This window comes from Coregonus lavaretus (assembly GCF_964263955.1).
Source record: "Coregonus lavaretus genome assembly, chromosome: 23".
NCBI lineage: Eukaryota > Metazoa > Chordata > Actinopteri > Salmoniformes > Salmonidae > Coregonus > Coregonus lavaretus.
Genome location: NC_140010.1, coordinates 42,457,608 through 42,483,505, shown reverse-complemented (window position 1 = coordinate 42,483,505; position 25,898 = coordinate 42,457,608). Strand labels below are relative to the sequence as shown.

Below are 25,898 nucleotides of genomic sequence, written 5' to 3'. Positions count from 1 at the left end.
ATTGGTGCAAATTGTACAAAAGAAACCATCACAGTATCTTGTGGCCTATTTTTTATTTTTTTGCGCTCTCTAAATCCATCCATTGTGTGAGGTCTTATTGATATACACTGCAGATTGTAGGCGAACTCAGTCATTGTAATCTCTGGAAGTCCGGCTATCGGAAGAGGAAGGGAAAATAAAGGTTTCCAAATGACATAATGACAATGTCATAATATTTCAGTACCTCCTTTAGTCTCATTCACCCTGGCAATATGCTACTTAGAATAACAGTCATTTGTTAAACTAAAGGCCAAAACGGCAACTGTCTTGATGGAAATTATCGCCTTGGTCTTTGGCTGTGGGAGATATCCGTTATTCAATGGGCAAAATCCTTTTTCAGATACTACACACATTTTCAGATACTTCGAAGTACCCCGTGCTCTCCATATCGTACTGTTTGAATTTTCCTGACACACAAACCGAGGCATCGAGTGATTCAGTAGTAGTAGGCTTTAATGCCTTTATTGGCCTAGCTCCAGTCACTGGCCCAACTCCAGGAGACAGAGGGAACCCTCAAGGACCATGTCTGCGTCCCAAATGCACCCTATTCCCTATATACTCTTGACCAGAGTCCATAGGGCTTTAGTCAAAAGTAGTGCACTATGTAGGGAATAGGGTACCATTTGGGACGCATCCCATGGCTGCCCCCCTCCCCTAGAGGAAAGCCCAGAGAGTTGTGTGTTCTGTGTCCACGACAGCTGGGCCATGTGTCTTCCTGGAGGCCTGGTAGGGCGTGTGTGTCCGGGAGTGTGTGTAGCCTCGCTCTTCGTGTGTGTGTGCATGCCTCAGAGGGCCCTGAGCAGTGCAGGGGCCATCCCATCCCCACAGTCCCACTACCAGCTGAATGGACTGATGGTGATGTAACCCCTCATTCAGATGACTTACTGAGGAGAGGAAAAACTGACAAGACTGCATGAAATTGCGGGAGAGGGAGGAATGGTGTGTGCATGATCAATTAAAAAATATTTTTTCTGAGGTTTTTGATTTTCATTCTCCATACATGTTGTCTGACTTCATTGGAGATCAAGTCCCTCCACAAACCACTCAGGAAGTGGATTTGGCTCAGTGTCTGAAAATATCAAGACAAACTCCAAGTAGCCTAGTTGTATTGTATCTGCTATGATCGAGGGGGGGAAAACTGCTCAAGATATTCCTTTGTATTTGTACATTTCAATAGCTGTAGTGTTGTGTGCATTTCTGGTCAGCCAATGCTAATTTGATGTATTTGCAACTCGTTGCAAAGCGAGAGGGGGAGATTTCCTTAGAGCGAACGCAGCTCAGGCCCTCTGTGCCATCGCATGCAGATTTGCATTACCATCACCCAAAAGGGACGAGGTGCCGTTCGCATTATAACGTGCTCCTCCCCTAGCGGAGCAGCAACTCTGCTGCTTATTTAAAGGTTTCCTCAAGCAAAGTCACTGAGATTAAATTCCTCCTCTCAACACCAAACACACACATACCTTGCCTGCTGGTCCTCTCCTAACCCCTAACCTCAAGCTCTTTATTGGCTTGGCTACTATGGCATGAGAGTCTATTAGCAGTGGCCAAACTTGACCTTTTTCTGGAACCAAGAAGAAAATAAACCTGACACATTTCTGAAGACAATTTGGAGCTACAATGGCGAATAATTCTGTGATAAAGGACCATTTCCATTGAAGGAGGCTTTGCTGGGTATATCCCATGTCGGACTGGGATATGTCTTCATTCTTATCTTTGGCCAAAATGCGGTATCCATGTTCTTCTTTTGGGCAGGGAGGAACTACGTCGCTGGCACACATCAAAAAGGTCACAGCCAGGGCCGACCAATTAGCTGCCTGCACTGTCCATCAGTCAGTGCTTTCCCCTCCCCCACATTTAATTTGCGTTTCTTCTTCAGTCTACCCCCCTCCCCTCTCTCTCTCTCTTTCTATCTCTCCCTCGGTGTAAACACATAGTGGAGATTTCGCCATTAGGCCATACTCATCTCTCCGCAAGTCCCCTTAGGAAACAGTGTCCTTTCTCTACCAACACTCTCCACCCCCTCCATATCTACCCTCAGGAGATACACTGCCTTCCCCTCACAAATGCTCCCTATCCCCTCCCATATATCCCCATCTCCCTACACTGTTACCCTCAGGATACGGCCCTTCCCTTCGCTGACCCTCTGCTGTAAGCCCACCCCTTCTCTGTCACCCCACTCATCGCCCCTCAGTTATTTAGGATTCGGCCTCTGCAAAAAGCTCACTAACCCGCCCTGTATCTCTTATGGTCCCCTTAGGATACACATTGCTGTCTCTCTCTCTTCACAAACGCTCCTTATTGCCATCGTCTCCCGCCCCATCTCCACACAGCCTTCCCATGTGGCGAACATCCTTTCCCTCGCTCAGCAGAGCCATGTAACAAACCCCATGCTGCTACTGTGCAGCGCTCCCCTCCTCTCCTCTCGCAACATTATTCTCAGTGGCACTCTCTCTCTTCATCTGCCCCCCACATCTGACAGATTTACTGCGAGTCTCTCTCTTCCCCTCCTCTCTCCCTCCCTCTCCCTCTCATCCATCTGGCCCCCACTTCAGACAGTTTCCGTGCAAGTCCCCCCCCCCCCGCATCTGCTCGAGGCGTTTTGACAGATGCGGTTCGGCTGAAGGTGCACCCTTGAAGGTGGCAACCTCCCTTGAATCCTCCCACTCGAAAAACTAGCAACCTTAGACCACCTCCCCACACCCCCTCACGCCTTTCCCCAGCGTCCAATCAGACCCCCACAGAGGACAGCTAAGCTCGTACACGTACTCTCTTCCTCCTCTCTCTCTCTCTCTCTCATATTCACACACCATGGTTCCACTGTGGCTCTCCAGTGAACCTCGCCTCTGCGACGGAGCGCGTTGACTGTCGAGGAGGAGAAGCGAGGGTGCACAACAGGGAGAGGAGAGTCAGCCAATCGACAGAGGAGGAGGAAGAAGTAAAAGAGGAAGAGAGGGGAGGAGGGGGTGGAGGAAGAGGGGCAGCTGAAGGAGAGGGCCAGGCCCGCTGGATGAAGGTAGAACACTGGGTGTCTTTCCCCTCCCCCCGCGACGATGGAGTGATGCAAGGAATGAGGGCGGATGGTGAGAGCAGGCAGCAGCAGCAGCAGCAGTGGAGGAGGAGCGGGTGGAGGTGGTGGTGCTGGCAGCAGAGGGGGAGCAGGGGGCAGCCTGAGAGGCCGAAGCAGGCACCGCTCTCGGAGGAAACGCGTCTTGGTCAACTGCCCCAGCGCCGTCGAGAAAATGTCTCCCAGCGTGAAACACTTAGACTGCTTCTCCCCCATGCTGTGCCACTGCAAAGTAGCATGCACCAACAGCACCATATCACTCATGTTTGGGTGCAAGGTGGGTGATGACAAGGGAGGATCTCGTTCAACAATGTTTATTTTCATCTCTTAACTGCCTCAGAAATAAGGCAAAGTAAAGGAGCCAGCTGTCAGACTGAGTGGCCTTTTTGAAGTGATGGTATTTAGTCTGCGTCTGTTTTTTGTTTTTTATTTTATTTTGTATGCCTCAGACTTTGCTGAGGTAATATATAAAAGCACGGTCTGTTTACCATTCCACCTGAGAGCACATGATAGGTTTACGGAGCTGCCTGTCATCTCCGGTTCAGTGAACTGGCCAATTAGTAGGTCCGGTTATTGAGCATTCAAGCGGCATTTTGTATCAGGGTGCCTCGGTGACGGACAGATCAGTGGGCATGTGCATGTGTGCCTTAACATGTGCTCTGTAGTAGAGGGCTGCATTCCCGCGGGACCTGTGGGCCCTGACAGAGAGCATTGCGGCGCAGTCAGAATTTTTTTGTGCTGTGGGCCGGAGCAGGGGGTCAGACGAACAACTTTGGGATGAAAATGTGTTTTAGTCTCGCAGATTATTTAGAACGGTTGTCGTTCTGTTTTGTATGTATCATCAATTGTATAAAAATAACCTCTGTACCAGTATTCACAAACTCTCTTAGGGCAATTCTGGTTACATTTCAGTAGCCTACCTCTCCTCTCTTGTGTTGGGCGTGCGAGATCAAATGCGCTTGTGTGGTCCCAATTAAATAGCCTGTAGGCTATATGCATGGGCAGAGAAGTATAAGCAGTTTTCTTTCCATGGAAATTAACATCCTAAATATGATAGGCTATAGTAGAGTTTAGGCTCCGACATTGACTGGAAATGAATATTGATAACACATTTTATTTTTGTCTACCTGCAAATTGTCCTGCTCCTATCAAAGTTAAGCAAGATTATTACGAAACAGTTGTCTTTGTTTTGTAGGCTATTCGTTATCTATTGTATTAAAAGCACCTCTGTCGCAATATTCACAAACTCTTAATAGCCTAATTCTTGCTGATTTACGTTCAGTAGCCTACCTTCTCTTTTGCTTGGTGTGCGAGATCTAGTGCTCCTATATGTGGGGTCTCAATTAAAAAGCCTGTAGAATAGACTATATGGGTGGAAAAGCACGGGCAGTTGTCTTTAACTTGCCAAATATGATACGCTATAGTTTAGACTCCGACATTGACTGGAAATCTATATTGACACCACATGTATTTTACTCTGCTTGCAAATCGTCCCGCTCCTAAAAGTTATGCAAATGTAGCTCAAGTCAAGTGTCCAATCCTCTTTCAAAATAAGTCTACCTTATTGGCTGATATAGCCCAATAATACCGATAGCCTAATATATTGGGCCACTTGAGAATTTATGGTATTTTCAACTGTTTCTTAGCCTATTTTTGTGCATTTTGATCTTGACTAGGGTGCCAAAATTGCTAGGACGGGGGCTGCAAAGACAGCTGAGTCACATACTCCTAAAATAACATTGCGGGACTGTGGTCGGGTTCGGGACCAGTTCTTACGGGAGCTGGTGGGAGTAGGGCAAGAAGTCAGTGGAAGCGTGCGGGCGCGGTATGAAAAAGAAATCAGTTCCGTGCACACCTCTACTCTGTAGCAAGCACCACAGGCATCCAATGGAGACCAGGCTTAATGCTCATGTCTGAGACGTTGATCAGTTTTGTAAGCCTTCGATATATTACATTATACTGTTTTTTATTTATTTATTTACTGTACTGAAATTACCAGACAATTAAATGCCAGCGATAGTAGTGACAATAAATAAAATGACAAGCTATGAAAACAGTCATGCTGCACAATGTCTCATTGGTCATTATGGTAGGAATCTTCACATTTGCTGGAAAATACTTATTCACTAGTCCCGTGTGGCTCAGTTGGTAGAGCATGGCACTTGCAACGCCAGTGTTGTGGGTTCGATTCCCACGGGGGACCAGTACGAACAAATATGAAAATGTCTGCACTCATTACTGTAAGTCGCTCTGAATAAGAGTGTCTGCTAAATGACTAAACTGTAAACTGTAAATTATCCAATATGTTATGCCATCAAATGATTCAATTTGTTATGCCATCAAGAGATTAACAATGGATCCAAATCAAAATTCATTCCATTGAAAGAGACCGACGACTAAAAATCCCAGAGTTCATTCTGTTCAAGAGTTCAAAGGTTAAGACCTTATGGTGAAGAGCAGTAATTCTGATATGATGTTGCTGGGTGTTTCTGTGAGCTCGGCACATACACTGCGTGTACAAAACAGGAACGCCTGCTCTTTCCATGATGGACTGACCAGGTGAAAGCTATGATCCCTTATTGATGTCACTTGTTAAATCCACTGAGTGTAGATGAAGGGGAGGAGATAGGTTAAAGAGGGATTTTTAAACCTTGAGACAATTGAGACATGGATCGTGTATGTGTGCCGTTCAGAGGGTGAATGGGCAAGACAATAGATTGAAGTGCCTTTGAATGGGGTATGGTAGGAGGTGAAAAAATAATTAGGCACTGTTTATGGTCCCCTTTCAAACAGCCACATTTCCCCCACATTTCTGTCAGCATTGACCTTTTCTATAGCCATTGCTTAGCCGCAACTGAACAAGAGACATTTAACTTTGACCCTGTTGTTGTGACCGTTGACTTGTTTCACTAGCGCCAACAGTGCAGTAATAATACCTAGCAATACAAAAAAACATACAATCTAAAAAGTAAAAGGTGCGTGTTCAATCCCCACCTGTACTCGCTGTTCACCCACGACTGCATGGCCAAGCATGACTCCAACACCATCATTAAGTTTGCTGACTACCCAACAGTGGTAGGCCTGATCACTGACAACGATGAGACAGCCAATAGGGAGGAGGTCAGAGATCTGTCCGTGTGGTGCCAGGATAACAACCTCTCCCTCAACGTGACCAAGACAAAGGAGATGATTGTGGACTACAGGAAAAGGAGGACTGAGCACACCCTCATTCTCATCGACGGGCTGTAGTGGAGAGGGTTGAGAGTTTCAAGTTCATTGGTGTCCACATCACCAACAAACTATCATGGTCCAAACACACCAAGAAAGTCGGGAAGAGGGCACGTCAAAGCCTATTCCCCCTCAGGAGACTAAAAAGATTTGGCATGGGTCCTCAGATCCTCCAAAAGTTATACAGCTGCACCATCGAGAGCATCTTGACTGGTTGCATCACCGCCTGGTATGGCAACTGCTCGGCATCCGACCGCATGGCACTACAGAGGGTAGTTAACGCCCAGTACATTACTGGGGCCAAACTTCCTGCTATCCAGGACCTCTTTACCAGGCGTGTCAGAGGAAGGCCCTAAAAATGGTAAAAAGACTCATGCCACCCTAGTCATGGACTGTTCTCTCTGCTACCGCACGGCAAGCGATTCCGGAGCGCCAAGTCTATGTCCGAAAGGCTTCTTAACAGCTTCTACCCCCAAGCCATCAGACTCCTGAACAGCTAATCAAATGGCTGCCCAGACTATTTGCATTGTCCCCGACACCCCCTTTTTTACGCTGCTGCTACTCTGTTTATCTATGCATAGTCACTTTACCTCTACCCACATGTACATATTACCTCGACTCACCTGTGTCCCCGCACATTGACTGTGTACCGGTACCCCCTGTATATGCCCTCGTTAATGTTATTTTACTGCTGCTCTTAATTTTTTATATATATATTTTTTTACTAATCTATTTTTTACTAAACACTTATTTTTCTTAACTGAATTGTTGGTTAAGGTCTTGTAGGTAATCAATTCACTGTAAGGTCTACACCTGTTGTATTTGGCGAATGTGACGAATACAATTTGATTTGATGTTTGATCGTGTTCAAGTCTGGGCTCTGGCTGGGCTGCTCAAGGACATTCAGAGACTTGTCCCGAAGCTACTCTTGCGTTGTCTTGGCTCTGTGCTTAGGGTCGTTGTCCTGTTTGAAGGTGAACCTTCGCCCCAGTCTGAGGTCCTGAGCGCTCTGGAGCAGGTTTTCAAAAATAATCTTTCTGTACTTTGCTCCGTTCATATTTCTCTCAATCCTGACTAGTCTCCCAGTCCCTGCCGCTGAAAAACATCCTCACAGCATGATGCTGCCACCACCATGCTTCACCGTAGGGATGGTGCCAAGTTTCCTCCAGATGTGACGCTTGGCATTCAGGCCAAAGAGTTCAATCTTGGTTTCATCAGACCAGAGAATCTTGTTTCTCATGGTGTGATAGTCCTTTAGGTGCCTTTTGGCAAACTCCAAGCGGGCTGTCATGTGCCTTTTTACTGAGGTGTGGCTTCCATCTGGCCACTCTACCATAAAGGTCTCATTGGTGGAGTGCTGCAGAGATGGTTGTCCTTCTGGAAGGTTCTCCCATCTCCACAGAGGAACTCTGGAGCTCTGTCAGAGTGACCATTGGCCATTGACCATACTCTTCTCCCTCGATTGCTCAGTTTAGCAGGACGGCCAGCTCTAGGATGAGTCTTGGTAGTTCCAAACTTCTTCCATTTTAGAATGATGGAGGCCACTGTGTTCTTGGGGACCTTCAATGCTGCAGATATGTTTTGGTACCCTTCCCCAGGTCTTTGTCTCGACACAATCCTGTCTCTGAGCTCTACGGACAATTCCTTCGACCTCATAGCTTGGTGTTTGCTCTGACATGCTCTGTCAACTGTGGGACTTTATATAGACAGGTGTGTGCCTTTCCAACTCATGTCCAATCAATTGAATTTACCACAGGTGGACTCCAAGTTGTAGAAACATCTCAAGGATGATCAATGTAAATAAGGTATTTCTGTTTTTTAAATAATTAAACCTATTTTTGCTTTGTCTTTATGGGGTAATGTGTGTAGATTGAGGAAAAAAAAAATCAATTTTAGAATAAGGCTGTAACGTAAAAGGGGAAGTTGACTGAATACTTTCAGAATGGGCTGGACATAGTGCAAAGCAGTCTCTAAGGTTCAGTTCTGGTGGAGGACGGGCTAGTTGTGACTGTTTAACAGTCTGATGGCCTGGAGATAGAAGCTGTTCATCAGTCTCTCGGTCCCAGCTTTGATGCATCTGTACAGTCTCCTACTTCTAGATGGTAGCGGGGTGGACATGCCGTGGCTCAGGTGGCTGAGGCCCTTGATGATTTTCTTGGCCTTCTTGTGACTCCGGGTGCTGTAGATGTCCTGGAGGGCAGGCAGTGTGCCCCCGATGATGCGTTGGGCTGATCGTACCACCCTCTTTAGAGCCCTGCTGTTGCGGACGGTGCAATTGCCGTACGATGCGTTGATATAGACCGATAGAATGCTCTCAATGGTGCATCTGTGGAAGTTTGATAGTCTTAGCGGCCGGCCAAGCCACATGTCTTCAGCCTCCTGAGGTTGAAAAGATGCTGTTGCACCTTCACAACATGGTCTGTGTAAAGGGACCATATCAGGTTGTCAGTGATGTGCACGCCACGGAACTTGAAGCTTTTGACCTCCTCCACTGCGCCCCCTTTGATGTGGTTGTGGGTTGTGCTCTCTCTGCTGTCTCATGTAGTCCACGATCAGCTCCTTCATTTTGTTCACGTAGAGGGAGAGGTTATGTTCCATTGTTGGTAATCAGGCCTACCACTGTTGTGTCGTCAGCAAACTTGATGATTGTGTCAGAGACGTGCATTGCCACGCAATCATGGGTGAAAAGGGTGTACAGGATGTGGCTGATTACGCAGGATCAGCGTGGCGGAGGTGTTGTTGCCTTCCTTCATCACTTGGGGTCGGCCCGCCAGGAAGTCCAGGTCTTGTCCAGGTGGGATAGGGCAGTGTGGAGTGCAATGCCGATTGCGTCGTCAGTCGCTCTGTTAGGATAGTATCAGGGCTCTACAGTGCGACCATTTTACTTGCATATGCATCTAAATATTTTACTGTGCGACCTGGAATATTTATTTAGGAGCACTAGTGCGCCTAGAAAAATTAAGTATTCTAGCTTTATTAGCTTTATATTTTTCATTGTGCTCTTAAAAAAAAATTGTGCGCACCTACATTTTTCAACTTAGGTGCACACGTGCTCCTTGTAAGCAAAGGTCAGTGTAGAGTCCTGGGTATGCAAATTGTAGTGGGTCTAGGTTGTCGGGTAAAATGGAGGTGATATAATCCTTAACTAGCCTCACAAAGCACTTCATGATGACAGAAGGGAGTGCTACGGGGCGATAGTCATTTAGTTCAGTTACTTTCGCCTTCTTGGGTACAGGAACAATTGCGGACATCTTGACGCATGTGGGGACAACAGACTGGGATATGGAAAGATTGAACATGTTCGTAAACACTTCAGCCACCTGGTCTCTGCACATGGTCTGAGGACGTGGCTTGGGATGCCTTCTGGGCTGGCAGGCTTGCAAGGGTTAGCACGCTTAAATAATTTACTCAAGTCGTCCACGAAGAACCCGCTATCATCCAGAAGGCAAGGTCTGTACAGGTGCATCAAAGCTGGGACCAAGGGACTGAGAAACAGCTTCTATCTCAAGGCCTTCAGACTGTTAAATAGCCATCTCTAGCCGGCCTCCACCCAGTACCCTCCTCTGAACTTAGTCACTGTCACTAGCCGGCTACCACCCTGTTACCCAACCCTGCACCTTAAAGGCTGCTGCCCTATGTACATAGACATTAAATCACTGGTCACTTTAATAATGGAACACTGGTCACTTAAATAATATTTACATACTGTTTCACTCATTTCATATGTATATACTGTATTCTAGTCAATGCCATCCTATTTAATTATTGCTGTATATATGTAACCCGTTTCAGGAAACTAGGCATATGTCGCGGGTCACTACTTCACAGGAGAGCCGTTTGAACGTAAACTTTTTTGTATTTTTATCAAAATGCGTTTTTGGGCAGAAATGCCTTCTCGAACATGTGAACTTTCATGTGCCTTAATAACAAACTTGTATGCCATCTGTAAATACGAATAAAATTGTTAAATTACAAGCCTAGTTGGTTTAGCCAAAGAAAGATTGCAACCTTCCCGCTAGCCATTATTGTCTGAGATAATGAGTGGGCTGGACATGCCGAGAGATTAGTTTTGATTGGTCTGCCATATAGCATGCTTCTGTCTATTTGAGCTGGTCAGTATGTCTAGGTAATCCTGTCGAACACGGCTTTTAATTTTTTTTATTGTGTATTAAAACTGCATTAGTGTTGCTCTCCACTTTCTGGAGGACCGAGTTTTGAAATCAGTGGAATTTGAGTATGATAGCTAAGGAGATGGAGAAAACACCTGTCTCAGAATTACATCTTCAAACTAAGGGCAACCATGGCATCCGACAGGAGACGCGTCCATCCATGAATGATGTATACGGGTAAGATAGTCTAGCTGGCTACATTTTCAGATATTACACGTTTCAAGTTTTGACAGAAAGAGCCATTTTCTTGGCTAGCTATAGCCTAATGTTAGCTAGCTAACATTGAACCTGGTTGGTTAGCTACCTGCAGATTCATTCAGGGTAGTAATGTCATGAGTTGTGATTATGGTTAATTGTTTACCTAGCTAGCTAGCTAACCTTAGCTGTCTGGCTTGCTAGCTAACATTACGTGTATGACCTTATTATTCTAATCTCAGAGCCATTTGCTTAGCTATCTATAGCCTAATGTTAGCTAGCTAATATTGAACCTGGTTGGTTAGCTACCTGCAGATTCATGCAGGGTAGTAACGTCATGCGTTGGCATTATGGTTCATTGTTTACCTAGCTAGCTAGCTACATGTCTTAACAAAAGACTCCACTATATAAGTAACCATTTCGGGTGCGTTCGTACATTTCAGAGCACTCTCGTCTGAGTGTGCCAGATCGCAGAATATCTGATGAATTTACGAAAGCTCAACACCCGTTGAATATGGCCGTGTCAGTAAACGTCTTCAAAAAAACGTAATTAAATTGTTGCCAGCAGCACAGTTAGTCACCAATGCTCTGGATAACATGAAAACAGCCTAACCAGCTCTGCTAGAGTGAGTAAAATGGTCAGAGTGGGGTGTTCTCTCATTGTGTCTGGAAGTAGCTAGCAAGCTAGCCAATGTTTGCCAGTTAGCTTGTGTGCCTGACTGCCGTTGTGAGGGAGGAACGTTTGGATCAACCCTACTCGTCGGCCAGAGCGTCCGGTGTGCGCTCTGAGAGCGACACGTTTTCAATTTGCGAACGGACAATCTGACAGCACAGTTGCAGTCACCAACGCTCTGGATAACATAACAGCCTAACCAGCTCTGCTAGGGCGGGTAATGTTCAGTGAGCTGTTCTGTAATTTGTGTCTGGAACTAGCTAGCAAGTTAGCTTGGGTGCTTGACTTCTGTTAGTACAGAACGCTTGGATCAACGTTTAAAGAGATGGGTGGGGCTAAAGCTTAAGAGGGTGTGAACAATCCTGAATGGGTGTGACAAAGAAGGGTTCTCCAGTAGTAGTAACAAAAGATTCAAAGGCTATTTCCTCAAAAGTGAGTTTACAAGTTTATCAACTTTCAAAGCAAAATTACTTTCCCATTGTTCCTCAACTGTAGCGTATGATATACCACTTTGAAGCTCTGAGTCTCTACTTTTATCCAATGTAAAAAACACAATTTCAAATTTTGCTACATAAGACAGATTTGAGCTGGTCAGTCACATATACACTATTCTATTCCATGTATTCTACAGATATACTAAATATGATATCCTCATACTGTCATAATGTCTATACAGTACATCCCATTATTGATATATATTAGGGCTGTCCCCGACTGAGAAATCTTAGTTGACCGAAAGTCATCTGTTATTTCGACCAATCGATTGGTCTAAATGTTTAAATGTGTATTTTTCTATATATAGACATACCCTATGCCTTGAGGGCGCCAGAGATCTAGATAACCAGAAGAAAAAAACCTTAACCTGACCCATCTATTCTCCTCCTGCTGGCTTTCGCAGATTCTGCCATTACTCTCCTGAAGTTGCCGGTAATGGGCTACACGAGGAGTTGGCAACCTTTCTCATGTGGAATGCCAATTCATCTTACCATTTCTACCGATCTGTGTGCCAGTTATGGTTTTTATATGCACATTTTTGTGAAACGGTTTCAGTTAATTTATAATAACGTCTTCATATCTCAAAATTATTGTCATGTGGTTAATCAAAATTCCATCCTAATCTAAATGAAAATCTCACAAACCTAAAAAAGTAACTTCCATTGCCAACTATGTAAAAATAGCCTACATAATGAATAAATCAGAATCCCATTGAACCTAATTGTGGACGCATTTTGTTTGGATTAGACTCATCATAACAAAAATATAGGCTAGGCCTACTTGAAGAAGTTGGATCGTACTTGGGTCATATCGTCTTTTTTTATGTTGTAGCTTTTTTTGATGGAGTTTGGACAATACGTAGTCACTCAATTGAAATGTGCACTTGGGAAAATGTGTTTTGAATGAAATCGCCCTTGTGCACACCACCCTCCCTGGCCACTCATCTGGAATGATCTGATGTGCTAATTCTGGATTGTGAAAGACATGTTTCTCCTGTTTGCCGAACACTGTGTTGCCATGTGTGGAAGCTTTGTCTAATCTCAATTCACCTCCAAAGCAGATTGACTGACGGCAATGGGGCAGGAGATGTGCCATTAATCAAAACCATTGATTAATCGAATGCTATGTATATCTTAGGCTATACCTTATTCGGTATAGTCATCTTGTTTCATAGGCTGGCACCTTGTTTCATACACTGCTAAAAATAAGGGGGCTTTGCAGTTCTATATAGAAACTTATTGAGGGCCATATTTGAAAGGACAAGCAAGTCATTGAACCCTTTTATATACATTTTCTTCTAGCTGTGTAGGGAGGCTGAAAACAATTTAGCAAATAATATAGTCTTCATGACTGAGTTTTTCAGAGCAAACTTATTGTTTCTCTCTGTAAAACGCTAATAACCCAGTAAATCCTCCTTTCCCTCGACTTCTCTGAACATCCACACAGCGGCTCTCTGTGTATGACGCTGCTCGCTCACTTGCTCCTATTTTTAGCATCTTTGGCAGGCAGGAGTCGGGGCTCGCTTTGCCTCGGCTGGCGCTGCTGCTCCCAGCTCTCCAGTATGATGCATCGATTTATTCGTGGCCAAGACGGAGGAGTGAGGGAGGGGAGTCACTGCAGGCCTCTTCAGGCGGAGGTCGTCATTAGTTGAAAACCACACATACACTGCTGCTACTGCATTCCTCTTCATAACTGTCTAAATAAAGCGTCAAAATGCAAAATCAGGCAAGTGTGAGTTACAGTGACAATGGTGGACACGGGGATTGAACCCCGGTCTCCTGGGTCCTATGTGTCAAGAGCCGGGAGTGTTGGGCTACCACTCCACCACGGGCTCTGCACTGCTGCCTTTCTTTCTTTCTCTCTGGGGTGCTCGTTTCCATGAGCAAGGCCCATGCTCCTCCGTATCACTGTACGTTTGTTGTGTCAGTCGTGCCCTCGTCGTGGCCTTACCTTGCTCAGCGCTCGGTTTTCATTGACAGGGGTCTGGGTCACGTGAGCCAGAATTAACGCTAGCCTAGAGGTTCCTGATGTTCCATCTGGCTTTTATGTCATTTTGAGCAGAGATGGGCTCTCCTACATTAATTCAGTTGGTAATTGATAGTATGTGAGAGGGAGTAAAATGGCTGGACCAATTCATTTACAGATTAAGTTGGGGCCACCGAAGAGGACAGTTGCTCAATTGAAAAGCTTATATTGACTTGATTTGAGTGTGTTTGTGTGTGCGCGGTGTGTATATTGACTGCAGCTTAGTCTTTACCCACTCTCAACAAGGGGCATTCAGAGGCCATAAGGGTCAATGTCATTACGAGTCAATTGTATAAAGCACCTTTTACAATGTAATTTCTTTGCAGTGAAAAATAGCTTGTGTTGTGGGATGAAAATTGGACAAAATGATCCCAGAGAGCATATCGCTTCCATTAGGCTTATCTTCCTTCTGATGAGCACATGCCAAGTATGGTGCGTCCAGTACCAACTCCCAGCTGTCCATATCAAACTTCCAGAACACTGTGTGGGTTTAGTTGTCTCCTGAGATTTACAGTATTAATCTGTGGTCCATGTTAATCTGCGTTCTACTTTGGCATGAATGGAAAGAAACCCCCCCCATGTCATTAACCACAATTAAAGCTCTTTCGCACCAGACAGTGACTGAATCCAGGATCATTAGGACTGTCATTATCTTTCCTAGTGATGGGAGTAATATAAGACAAATGCTCCAAATATAGGCCTAGCTAAATCGTGAAGTAAAAAAAAAAAAATCAGTCTAGAAGTTAACTACACTTGCGGTTTGTTAATTGATCAGTATTGTAAGAACTTTAAGCATTTCATGCAGTAAGAACAGACACAATCAACTGAATGTCAGATGCAGAAAGTCAATAATGAAGTTATAGCATTTCAAATTAGACTGTACATTCTGTTTTGCGGACTACTGTTTCCTTGGAAGTGGGAGGGACCCCTTTTCTGAACACTGGCAAACCAGACAGTAACACTAACACCATCCACTCTCATGATTGCGGAAAACGTGAAAAGCATCTTAGACCTATAGAGCTCAAAGAGCTATGGGGTAGATTACACACATTGATTACTGTTGACAGCAGTGACGAGATAATTTTTTGGAACAATTAATTTCCTTGTCAATATGTTGCAAGTCTGTCAGCATGTCCAATACCGGCTCTGAATTCTGTTTAATCTAAAAAGCTGTGAACTTTGCAGGTCCCAAATCTGCGGCAATGCACTGGAGATGACGATGGCCGTGATAACCTTTCCTTTAGACTGGTCCCAGATCAGTTTTCTCTTTTTAGCCAACTGCTATGGTCGTTGTCAAACATGACAACATATTTGGCAATGTGACAATACAATGACCATAGGAGTTGGCAAGACTGCACAAAACGATCTGCCACCAGACTACCTCTCGACATCACTGAGGAGAATTGTTATTGTGATGATCATAAGTGATGACTGTTAATTACTGTCCTGTCAGTAGATTAAATGGTCTCCCAATACCCATTCAGATAAGGGTAGTGATTGTATTATTTTTTTGTGTAGATACAGAAGCACTCTCTTGACATGATTTTGGGAAGTTGTGTATCATAGGCTCTTTTACCCCTTAACTGAAAAGCTCCACTTTTAAATTCGGAACAGATGATCCAAGTTGGAGAGGGTCGTGACATCACAGTAAGTGATACCGGCGGTTGCTAGGAGATTAATCTTTCCCAGGTGACCTGTCCATTACTGTAGCTCCTCGCTAACGCTGCATACATTATAGCATGCACCACCAGCACTGAGGAGGCAGTAAGAGTTTAAGCCCTCAATTAACTGACTGGTAATTCCTTGGCTTCAGCTTAATTATGGGCAGATTTGGGGGTAATGTGTCACAGTAATAATATCACTTTTAGCGCTAACCAATAATATAACCGATTACTGTTCTAATTTGAGTAATAATACACTTACTGATCAAAGATAGGTTGTTGTTACTTCATTACTTTTGTTATCGTTCCCTTCCTATTGCAGTTATTGATCCAAATAAATATTTGTGATGATTATTAGTCCCTCTGTTGGAGCAATATTAACCAATCCCCCCCACCCCAGATTCTAATTGTTTTTGTCCTGAGTCTGACGTCCTCTCACCAAGTTCCTGTTTACGCACACACTATGACTAAATGCTTTAGTGAGAGATGAAAAATGGCAGAAGTGTCTAAAACATTGCATTTATCAGCGTGGAAGTTCTCCCATTACTCTGATTTGGTAGGATGACAAAATGACAAGAATATAACAGTTTAATGTCAATTGTGCCCAGTCGAGAAACAGCTCTCCACTGCTAGAAACACAACTTCCAATCTCTTGAAGCACCTGCAATAGCAACACTCCAAGACAAAACTCATAGCGATAGACTCCCGAGGCCTGACCACTGCTGCTGAAGATTACTGTAGGCCTACCTCATCCAAACAACTAAGGCTTGATTTTAATCGTTCAGGAGGAAAGGCAGTAACCCAGGGAGAGCTGAACAAGCTTATCATTAATAGGCTACTTGTGTTGGGTGTACAGGCCTACGTAATGTAACGTTGACATTGTTTACGTTGAGTGAGGACGCGCAACGTTTTAGGGTGTAATGCATAAGTAATATAATGAGTAGTGTAAATAATAACTTTTCCCAGGGAGTAAATTGATTTGTTACTGTTGAAAGCAGTAGTGCGTAATGGGTAATATATATATATATATATATATATATATATACTTTTTTTTTTTATGGAGTAATGACCCTGTTTACGGATGTTATGCTTTGAAATGTTTGTATCTTACATACTAGTTATCAACCTTGCTCTCTAGAATGGTATACTGACATGAAACAACAGGTGTATCTGTCTGTCTCTGTCTGTGTCAGCAGTCTGTCTTCTCAGATCAGCTACGGTGCTGGGCTACACCGTTACGTTGTTGGTTGTGGTATTCTCTTTACAGGTAGTTGAGTCTACTTAATACACCGTGTGGACATATAAACATACACCCCCACCTACAGTACCAGTCAAAAGTTTGTACACATTTACTCATTCAAGGGTTTTTCTTTATTTTTGTTACTATTTTCTACATTGTAGAATAACTATGAAATAACACATATGGAATCATGTAGTAACCAAAAAAGTGTTAAACAAATCAAAATATATGCTATATTTGAGATTATTCAAAGTAGCCACCCTTTGCCTTGATGACAGCTTTGCACACACTTGGCATTATCTCAACCAGCTTCACCTGGAATGCTTTTCCAACGGTCTTGAAGGAGTTCCCACATCCTGAGCACTTGTTGGCTGTTTTTCCTTCACTCTGCAGTCCAACTCATCCCAAACCATCTCAATTGGGTTGAGGTTGTGGGATTGTGGAGGCCAGGTCATCTGATGCAGCACTCAATCACTCTCCTTCTTGGTCAAAAAGCCCTTACACAGCCTGGAGGTGTGTTGGGTCAATGTCCTGTTAAAAAACTAATGATAGTCCCACTAAGCCCAAACCAGATGGGATGGCGTGTCGCTGCAGAATGCTGTGGTAGCCATGCTGATTAAGTGTGCCTAGTGTCTATTCTGCAGCCTGAAGGTATTGGCCAGTCTGACAGATTTTGGCATGATACTCGTATACTGCCCGCATGTGAGTGATGGAAGCGGGGAGAATAGTCCGCGGCTGAGGTCCTTGATGATCTTATTGGCCTTCCTGCGACACTTGGTGTTTTAGGTGTCCTGGAGGGCAGGCAGTGAGCACCCAATGTTGCGTTCGGCTGAGCGTACCACCCTCTGTAGAGCCTTTCAGTCAGTGGCGGTGGAGTTGCCGTACCAGGTTGTGATGCAGCCCGACAGTATGCTCTCGATAGTGCTTCTGTAGAACACTGTGAGGGCCCTCTAGGACAGCCCAAATTTCTTCAGCCTCCTGAGGTTGAAGAGTCGCTGTCGTGCCTTCACCACGATGTCCGTGTGGTTTGACCATTTAAGTTCACCGGAGATGTGTACGCCTAGGAACTTGAAGTTTTTGACCGTCGCAATGGTTGATGAGGATCAGGGCGTGCCCAACCTGGTTCCTCCTGAAGTCCACAATCAGCTCCTTTGTTTTGCTGACGTTGAGGGAGAGGTTGTTTACCTGCCACCACGCCTACCACCTTTGTAGACTGTCTAGTCATTGTTGGTAATCAGGCCTACTACTGTCATGTCATCAGCGAACTTGATGGAGTTGGAACTGTGTGAGGCCACGCAGTCGTGGGTATACAGGGAGTACAGGAGGGGACTGAGGGCGCACCCTTGTGGGGCCCCCGTGTTGAGGATCAGTGTGGAGGAGGTAATGTTGCCTACCTTCACCACCTGGGGGCGGCCTGTCAGGAAGTCCAGGACCCAGTTGTATAGGGAGTTCAGTCCCAGGGTCGTGAGCGTTGTGATGAGCTTAGAAGGCACTATGGAATTGAAGGTCGAGCTGTAGTCGATGAACAGCATCCACACATATGCATTCCTGTTGTCCAGGTGGGTGAGGGCAGTGCAATGGCGATTGCGTCGTCCGTGGATCTGTCAGGGCAGGAGGCAAATTGGTGAGGGTCGAGTGTGTCGGGGAGGGAGGAGGTGATGTGGTCTTTGACTAGCATCTCGAAACATTTCATGATGACGGAAGTGAGTGCTACGGGTCGGCAGTCATTCAGTTCAGTTACTTTCCTTTTCTTGGGCACGGAGATGATAGTGGACATCTTGAAGCAGGTGGGGATAACAGCCTGAGCTAGAGAGAGTGATGTCCGAAAACTTAACAACTAGCTGGTCTGCACATGCTCTGAGGGCGCGGCTAGAGATACCGTGTGGGCCGGCAGCCTTTAAAGGGTTAACATGCTTAAATTACTTGCATACGTCCTCCGTGTAGATCGTAAGCACTTAGTCCTCGTTGTCCTTATGGCATCTCCTCGGCATCTCAAGAGTTGTTTTGCTCGAAGCAGGAGAAAAAGGTGTTTAACTCATCCGGTAGGGTGACGTTGCTGTCCGTGATGTCTAGCTTTCTTTTTGTAATCCGTGATCATTAGAGAAGCTCCTGCAAGCCGACCCGCTGAATTGCTCCTCCATTTTTTCCCTATACTTGTCTCGCTATCTTAATTGATCTGCGTTTAACCATACAATTGCCCCCAGTCTCTTTGCCTTGTTTATAAGCAGCATCTCCCTCCTTCAGTTTCCCGACAAGGCTGCCATCAAACCACATTTTTTGATTCGGGTAAGTTTTAAAAGACACCGTCGGTATCACATCTATGCATTTTTTTTATGAATCCGGTTACTGAGTCGGTGTTCTCATTGATGTTATCCCCAGAGGCTCCCCGGAACATATTCCAGTCCACGTGATCAAAACAGTCTTAGAACTTGGATTCTGATTGCTCAGACCAGCGTTGTACAGACCTGACCACCGGAACTTCCCTCTTGAGTCTTTGTTTTTAGGCAGGGAAGACCAAAATGGAGTCGGGGGCAGGGGGGGAAACCAGGGCAGTGCAGTTGTCCCCCTGTATCATTATCACGACGAGAGTGTGTACATGTTTTGTTCCCATCCTCTATACAGTATTTGATACACTGCCGATTTTGCAGGTTTTCCTACTTACAAAGCATGTAGAGGTCTGTAATTTTTATCATAGGTACACTTCAACTGTGAGAGACTGAATCTAAAACAAAAATCCAGAAAATTACATTGTATGATTTTTAAGTAATTAATTTGCATTTTATTGCATGACATAAGTATTTGATCACCTACCAACCAGTAAGAATTCCGTCTCTCACAGACCTGTTAGTTTTTCTTTAAGAAGCCCTCCTGTTCTCCACTCATTACCTGTATTAACTGCACCTGTTTGAACTCGTTACCTGTATAAAAGACACCTGTCCACACACTCAATCAAACAGACTCCAACCTCTCCACAATGGCCAAGACCAGAGAGCTGTGTAAGGACATCAGGGATAAAATTGTAGACCTGCACAAGGCTGGGATGGGCTACAGGACAATAGGCAAGCAGCTTGGTGAGAAGGCAACAACTGTTGGCGCAATTATTAGAAAATGGAAGAAGTTGAAGATGATGGTCAATCACCCTCGGTCTGGAGCTCCATGCAAGATCTCCCCTTGTGGGGCATCAATGATCATGAGGAAGGTGAGGGATCAGCCCAGAACTACACGGCAGGATCTGGTCAATGACCTGAAGAGAGCTGGGACCACAGTCTCAAAGAAAACCATTAGTAACGCACTACGCCGTCATGGATTAAAATCCTGCAGCGCACGCAAGGTCCCCCTGCTCAAGCCAGCGCATGTCCAGGACCGTCTGAAGTTTGCCAATGACCATCTGGATGATCCAGAGGAGGAATGGGAGAAGGTCATGTGGTCTGATGAGACAAAGATATAGGTTTTTGGTCTAAACTCCACTCGCCGTGTTTGGAGGAAGAAGAAGGATGAGTACAACCCCAAGAACACCGTCCCAACCGTGAAACATGGAGGTGGAAACATCATTCTTTGGGGATGCTTTTCTGCAAAGGGGACAGGACGACTGCACCGTATTGAGGGGAGGATGGATGGGGCCATGTATCGCGAGATCTTGGCCAACAACCTCCTTCCTTCAGTAAGAGCATTGAAAGATGGGTCGTGGCTGGGTCTTCCAGCATGACAACGTCCCGAAACACACAGCCAGGGCAACTAAGGAGTGGCTCCGTAAGAAGCATCTCAAGGTTCTGGAGTGGCCTAGCCAGTCTCCAGACCTGAACCCAATAGAAAATCTTTGGAGGGAGCTGAAAGTCCGTATTGCCCAGCGACAGCCCCGAAACTTGAAGGATCTGGAGAAGGTCTGTATAAAGGAGTGGGCCAAAACCCCTGCTGCAGTGTGTGCAAACCTGGTCAAGACCTAAAGGAAACGTATGATCTCTGTAATTGCAAACAAAGGTTTCTGTACCAAATATTAAGTTCTGCTTTTCTGATGTATGAAATACTTATGTCATGCAATAAAATGCAAATTAATTACTTAAAAATCATACAATGTGATTTTCATGCTTTGTAAGTAGGAAAACCTGCAAAATCGGCAGTGTATCAAATACTTGTTCTCCCCACTGTAGATGTTAGTGAGTTGTGTGAGCTTTTGCTACACAACCGTTTTTTACTGTCTTCAAACCATCTTCATCCATCTTCCTCACTCCAATACTTTCTCTGTCCCACAGTCATGTATTTGTAGTGAGGATACAAGTCCAGGGCTATTTTCAAGCCTCATTCATTCTTGGTGCGAACATTTTTGCTGGATATTGATTGCCATTTATCATCAATCCACTCTGCATGGATTATTGAAACGTACAGTGCATTCGGAAAGTATTCAGACCCCTTGACTTTTTCCACATTTTGTTACGTTACATCTTTATTCTAAAATATATTTTAAAAAATTATTCCCCTCATCAATCGACACACAATACCCTATAATGACAAAGCGAAAACAGGTTTTTATAAATTTTTGCAAGTTTATAAAAAAAATAAACATTTACATAAGGATTCAGACCCTTTGCTATGAGACTCGAAATTGAGCTCAGGTGCATCCTGTTTCCATTGATCATCCTTGAGATGTTTCTACAACTTGATTGGAGTCCACCTGTGGTAAATTCAATTGGTTGGACATGATTTGGAAAGGCACACACCTGTCTATATAAGGTCCCACAGTTGACAGTTCATGTCAGAGCCAAAACCAGGCCATGAGGTTGAAGGAATTGTCCATAGAGCTCCGACAGGATTGTGTCTCTTCATATATTTTGCATCTTCTGTTAATCTCACTGCCAAGCCTATACAACATCGGGCTTAGACTACGTTGACATCTTTAATAGCTGCAGTGTCCACAATGATTCAGGCTGTGCGGTGACCAATATTACTGATAGGTTGACCTCACTGGTCGGCCTTAGAAGCTCACCTAACTGATCAGCCTTAGAAGCTCACCTAACTGATCAGCCTCAGGTTGACAATTGCACTCACATGCTTGCCATCCTCATCTAATACCTAACAATGGGAATTTGTTGTATATATTGTCTGCCATCCACTCACCCTGCTCTCCCCTTCCCCTCCAGAAATACAGGCACCACGATGAGGACACATCCCCCCAGGAGCAGAGCTCCCCCCAGCTCACTGACGAGGGCCCCGGCCCCGAGCTGGTCCAGGTGGCCGAGAAGAACCTTTCCCAGATCGAGAATGTCCACGGCTACGTGTCCCACGCGCACATCTCACCCATGAAGGTAGGACGGACGGACACACGCACACACACACACTCTCATTCCCACACTTGTTTATTTATTTTTCATTCCTATTCACAAACAGAATCTCACGTACATTAAATGTGCTCTCATACAAAGGGAGGATGGGAGAGAATTCTATCATACAGTACGTTCCCCTGTTGCCCATATTGCCCTCATGCGCTGATTTTAGAAACTGTGCACAAGAGTCACAATCACACATAGTGCCTTGCAAAAGTATTCAGACCCATTGGATTTTGTCACATTTTGTGTTACAGAGTGGGATTCAAATGTATTTAATTGTCATTTTGTGTCAACAATCTACACAAACTGTTAGTGGAAGAATTTTTTAAATATTTTTTTAAAGATTAAGACTTATTAAATAACTAAAATGTAGTCGTTGCATAAGTATAGCTCTCTGAGTCAATAAATGTTAGAAACACCTTTGACATCGATTACAGCTGTGAGTGTTCTTGGGTAAGTCTAACGGCACAACACGTCACTACCTGTGGAACGAAGGAGAGTTCGGTTTGTTGTTTTGAAAAGGTTAGAAAGTCTATTGAAAAGTTTAGTTACTTTGAGTCCCGTGACGAGGTTGGCATCAGTTGCTGGAACCGCTACTATCTGTCCAGTGATCCTGCCGACCAAGGCCGGGTCTGAGGAGTTGCTTGGCTTAGCAGCTAGCCTTGCTGCTAGCTAGCTGCCTATCAAGTTAGCAGGGTTTTCTTGAGGGCTTTAAAAATACAAATAAAGCAACACCTGACGGCACAATGCCTCTCCCCCATGTTACCTACTTGTACGTTTTGAGAATGACACAAGTATTGGTCTTCACAAAGTTCGCTGTTTCAGTGTTATGAGATATTTTTGTCAGATGTTACTATGTTATACTGAAGTATAATTACAAGCATTCCATAAGTGTCAAAGGCTTTTATTGACAATTACATTAAGTTTATGCAGTCAATATTTGCAGTGTTGACCCTTCTTTTTCAAGACCTCTGCAATCCGCCCTGGCATGCTGTCAATTAACTTCTGGGCCACATCCTGACTGATGGCAGCCCATTCTTGCATAATCAATGCTTGGAGTCTGTCAGAAGTTGTGGGTTTTTGTTTGTCCACCCGCCTCTTGAGGATCGACCACAAGTTCTCAATAGGATTAAGGTCTGGGGAGTTTCCTGGCTATGGACCAAAAATGTCGATGTTTTGTTCCCCGAGCCACTTAGTTATCACTTTTGCCTTACGGCAAGGTGCTCTATCATGCTGGAAAAGGCATTGTTCGTCACCAAACTGTTATTGGATGGTTGGGAGAAGTTGCTCTCGGAGGATGTGTTGGTACCATTCTTTATTCATGGCTGTGTTCTTAGGCAAAATTGTGAGTGAGCCCACTCCCTTGGCTGAGAAGCAACCCCACACATGACTGGTCTCAGGATGCTTTACTGTTGGCATGACACAGGACTGATGGTAGCGCTCACCTTGTCTTTTCCGGACAAGGTGTTTTCCGGATGCCCCAAACAATCGGAAAGGGGATTCATCAGAGAAAATGACTTTACCCCAGTCCTCAGCAGTCCAATCCCTGTACCTTTTGCAGATTATCAGTCTGTCCCTGATGTTTTTCCTGGAGAGAAGTGGCTTCTTTGCTGCCCTTCTTGACACCAGGCCATCCTCCAAAAGTCTTTGCCTCACTGTGCGTGCAGATGCACTCACACCTGCCTGCTGCCATTCCTGAGCAAGCTCTGCACTGGTGGTGCCCCCATCCCACAGCTGAATCAACTTTAGGAGATGGTCCTGGCGCTTTCTAGACTTTCTTGGGCGCCCTGACGCCTTCTTCACAACAATTGAACCTCTCTCCTTGAAGTTCTTGATGATCCGATAAATGGTTGATTTAGGTGCAATCTTACTAGCAGCAATATCCTTGCCTGTGAAGCCCTTTTTGTCCAAAGCAATGATGACGGCACGTGTTTCCTCGCAGGTGACCATGGTTAACAGAGGAAGAACAGTGATTTCAAGCACCACACTCCTTTTAAAGCTTCCAGTCTGTTATTCTTGTCCTCATCAACACTCTCACCTGTGTTAATGAGAGAATCACTGACATGATGTCAGCTGGTCCTTTTGTGGCAGGGCTGAAATGCAGTGGAAATGTTTTTTTGGGGGGGACTCTCCCTTAAGTTCATTTTCATGGCAAAGGGGGACTTTGCAATTAATTACAATTCATCTGATCACTCTTCATGACATTCTGGAGTATGTGCAAATTGCCATCATCAAAACTGAGGCAGCAGACTTTGTGAAAATTAGTATTTGTGTCATTCTCAAAACTTTTGACCAGGACTGTATGTTCTGACATGTATGTGTAACTGATAGATGCACACACACACTACATTTGAATGTTTTTAAATGTACAGTACCAACAGTACCGGTCAAAAGTCATCTGATGCAGCACTCCATCACTCTCATTCTTGGTAAAATGTTTTTGCGTCTTTTAATTTCCTTTTTTTTTTTTTTTTTTTTTACAACCGCTTCAAACAGCTAAAAAAGCAACATTTTTGGTTATTGAAATTATATTTCACAGGAGTTTAGATGGTACAATGATTCTCTACACTGGATTGTTTTGTCACATAAACGGAAATTCAGCAAACAATTAGAATTTTAGCAAACAGGAAATGGTTGAGCGATTTTCTGAATATTGCACCTTTAAGCCAAATTTAACTTCTGAACTAATCTAGGGTTGCCTAAACAAAGGGGCTGAATACTTATGCAATGGCTGTTTAGTTATGAATTCTTTATCTTTATTTTATTTTTTACTTTGACATTCGAGTATTTTGAGTAGATTGTTGATAAAAAATGACATCTGTTTTAATCCAACTTTGTAACACAATAAAATGTGAAGAAATCCATGGGGTCTGAATACTTTTGCAAGACACTGTACATGTACTCATACATACCTGTCTTCGCTCATGTTCACGTGAGATTCCCCTGCAGTGCATCAACCAGACGGACATAGTCCAACTTCCTAAAACTCAGTTCTAAATTGCAACATATTCAAAATATGTTCAAACTATGTTGATCTCATCGACTATCAACCCTTGCATCCATAGCGCCATTCATGAATTTGAGTTACATTTCCCCAGACCAGTCCCTCAGCTTTATACCAAACCAAGTTGATGGGGCTGCCGTTGGGCAGAAACACACTCACAATTATGGCTTTAAAAGCTAACATTCTTCACTTATTCTGTTTAGACTTTATATTTATGGCAAAAGGCAATATGTGACCGACCGGCTCGATTCTATCTTATGTAGCAACATTTGAAATTGTGTTTTTACATTGGATAAAAGTAGAGACTCAGAGCTAGAAAATGGTATATCATACACTACTGTTGAGGAACAATGGGAAAGTAATTCTGCTTTGAAAGTTGATAAACTTGTAACCCGCCTTTTGAGAAAATGGCCCTTGAATGTTTTGGTACACCTACTGGAGAGCTCTTCTTTGTCTTCTCCCATTCAGCATCGTTCACAACCTCTTAAGCCTTAGCTCCACCCATCTCTTTAAGTATTCACATGTGAGGCCATGTACTAAACAAACAAAGATTTCAAGACTAAAGGCTGGTTTATACTACGTCTATCGACAGTTGTCGCAGTGACATCATGAACATTCTATTGCCATCTGACATCAAACGTCATTGTCGTTATGAAAAAGTATCAACACAAAAACTACAGGCTGCATGACATAAGCAGCCTGGTGGTCCAAAATAGCATAACTAGTGTATTTTAACACCAATAAACCCAACCGTTTTTTTAATGAATTTAGTATATGTCAATCT

At 44.3% G+C, this 25,898-nt stretch overlaps 1 protein-coding gene across 2 annotated transcripts in view; it reads left to right on the top strand.

The window, feature by feature from the left end:
* The window catches only part of dlg1b (discs large MAGUK scaffold protein 1b), a 265,655-nt gene that overhangs the window by 98,944 nt on the left and 140,813 nt on the right, over positions 1-25,898 (top strand). For both annotated transcript variants that reach the window (XM_084187957.1, XM_084187958.1), the window contains exon 4: positions 21,925-22,089. In XM_084187957.1, the coding sequence (XP_084044083.1) occupies positions 21,925-22,089 (165 nt within the window). The remainder of the gene's footprint in view (positions 1-21,924; positions 22,090-25,898) is intronic.